This window comes from Vicia villosa, linkage group LG1 (genome assembly GCF_029867415.1).
Source record: "Vicia villosa cultivar HV-30 ecotype Madison, WI linkage group LG1, Vvil1.0, whole genome shotgun sequence".
Lineage (NCBI taxonomy): Eukaryota > Viridiplantae > Streptophyta > Magnoliopsida > Fabales > Fabaceae > Vicia > Vicia villosa.
Genome location: NC_081180.1, coordinates 97,233,278 through 97,235,364, shown reverse-complemented (window position 1 = coordinate 97,235,364; position 2,087 = coordinate 97,233,278). Strand labels below are relative to the sequence as shown.

The 2,087-nt window shown below is 40.9% G+C and overlaps 1 protein-coding gene across 1 annotated transcript; it reads left to right on the top strand.

Moving 5' to 3' along the window:
• Nucleotides 1–189: 189 nt before the first annotated feature.
• LOC131643638 (elongation factor 1-alpha-like) lies at nucleotides 190–1,961 on the top strand. The gene is made up of 2 exons (XM_058913911.1): nucleotides 190–706; nucleotides 789–1,961. The coding sequence occupies exons 1-2, from the start codon at nucleotides 245–247 to the stop codon at nucleotides 1,671–1,673; spliced, it is 1,347 nt and encodes a 448-aa protein (XP_058769894.1). The 5' UTR covers nucleotides 190–244; the 3' UTR covers nucleotides 1,674–1,961.
• Nucleotides 1,962–2,087: the final 126 nt, after the last annotated feature.

The following is a 2,087-nucleotide window of genomic DNA, read 5'->3' as shown; positions in this document are numbered from 1 at the left end:
TGATGTATATAATCATAATAGATGAAAATCTACGGGTTTATATAATGCTAAATACGATTGTGTTTGTTTTCTGATCATATTGTATTCTTGATCTGATTAATAATGTATTGTTGACATGAATTGTGCATATTTGATATGTCAGAATGTTGATTTTTCTATTTTATTTATTTTTCTTTTTGAATACTGATGTGTTGTTTTCTGATTTGAATTGGTAGGTTTTCTGTGGTTTTAAGCTTTAGATCAAATGGGTAAGGAAAAGGTTCATATCAACATCGTGGTCATTGGCCATGTCGATTCTGGGAAATCAACCACCACTGGTCACTTGATCTACAAGCTTGGAGGTATTGACAAGCGTGTGATTGAGAGGTTTGAGAAAGAAGCTGCTGAGATGAACAAGCGTTCATTCAAGTATGCTTGGGTTCTTGACAAGCTCAAGGCTGAGCGTGAAAGAGGTATCACTATTGATATTGCTCTGTGGAAGTTTGAGACAACTAAGTACTACTGCACTGTCATTGATGCACCCGGACATAGGGATTTCATCAAGAACATGATTACTGGTACTTCCCAGGCTGATTGTGCTGTTCTTATCATTGATTCCACTACTGGTGGTTTTGAGGCTGGTATTTCAAAGGACGGACAGACCCGTGAACATGCTCTCCTTGCTTTCACTCTTGGTGTGAAGCAAATGATCTGCTGCTGCAACAAGGTAATTGAGATCTTGAGTCTCTTTTGCATGTTATTTTTGTGATTCATTTATATAATTATTCATTATTTTCTGTATTGAACAGATGGACGCCACTACTCCCAAGTACTCAAAGGCTAGGTATGATGAAATCGTGAAGGAGGTTTCTTCATATTTGAAGAAAGTTGGCTATAATCCTGACAAGGTTCCATTTGTTCCCATCTCTGGTTTTGAGGGAGATAACATGATTGAGCGCTCTACAAATCTTGACTGGTACAAGGGTCCAACCCTTCTTGAGGCCCTTGACAATATCAATGAGCCTAAGAGGCCATCAGACAAGCCCCTCCGATTACCACTTCAGGATGTCTACAAGATTGGAGGAATTGGGACTGTGCCTGTGGGACGTGTTGAGACTGGTGTCATTAAACCTGGAATGGTGGTGACTTTTGCTCCTACTGGACTGTCAACTGAAGTCAAGTCTGTGGAGATGCACCATGAAGCACTCACTGAGGCCCTGCCTGGTGACAATGTTGGGTTTAATGTTAAGAATGTTGCTGTTAAGGATCTTAAGCGTGGTTATGTTGCCTCAAACTCCAAGGATGACCCAGCCAAGGAGTCTGCCAACTTTACATCTCAAGTGATCATCATGAATCACCCTGGTCAGATTGGGAATGGCTATGCCCCTGTTCTTGATTGCCATACCTCCCACATTGCTGTAAAGTTTGCTGAGCTTCTTACCAAGATTGACAGGCGTTCGGGTAAAGAGATTGAAAAGGAGCCCAAATTCCTGAAGAATGGTGATGCTGGTATCATTAAGATGATTCCCACCAAACCCATGGTTGTTGAGACCTTCTCTGAATATCCTCCACTTGGCCGTTTTGCGGTGAGAGACATGCGTCAAACTGTGGCTGTTGGAGTCATCAAGGCTGTGGAGAAGAAGGATCCTAGTGGAGGAGGCCCCAAGACTAAGTCCGCATTGAAGAAGAAGTGAACCGTGCAGGGTGCTCTATCCAGGGGAGTCTGTTTTTATGATTACAATAATAAATGGTTTGTGGTTCCTAGTATTTCTATTTCTGGTCTAGTTTTGTTTTTTGGATTAAGTGTGAAGTCTGCGCCGTCATCTCGCAGCTTTTGTTCCCAGAACTGGGTTCTAGATCGACGGTGGCAGGGCTATTTCCTTTTCATTTTTATGTTTTAACTATTGTGTCTTGCGGGAACACTTGGATTTTAAGCAGCTATAAGCCGCTTATTTGGTTATTGAATATGTTTCTGTTTTTTAGTTTATGTTAGTTTTAAATGCATGTGTGGTGTTTATGTGATAATTTCACGATGCTTGGATGATTGTTAGTATTAAGTCTCTTGTTTTTACAATGCTTGAGAAACGTATCTGTCATCACATAATCTG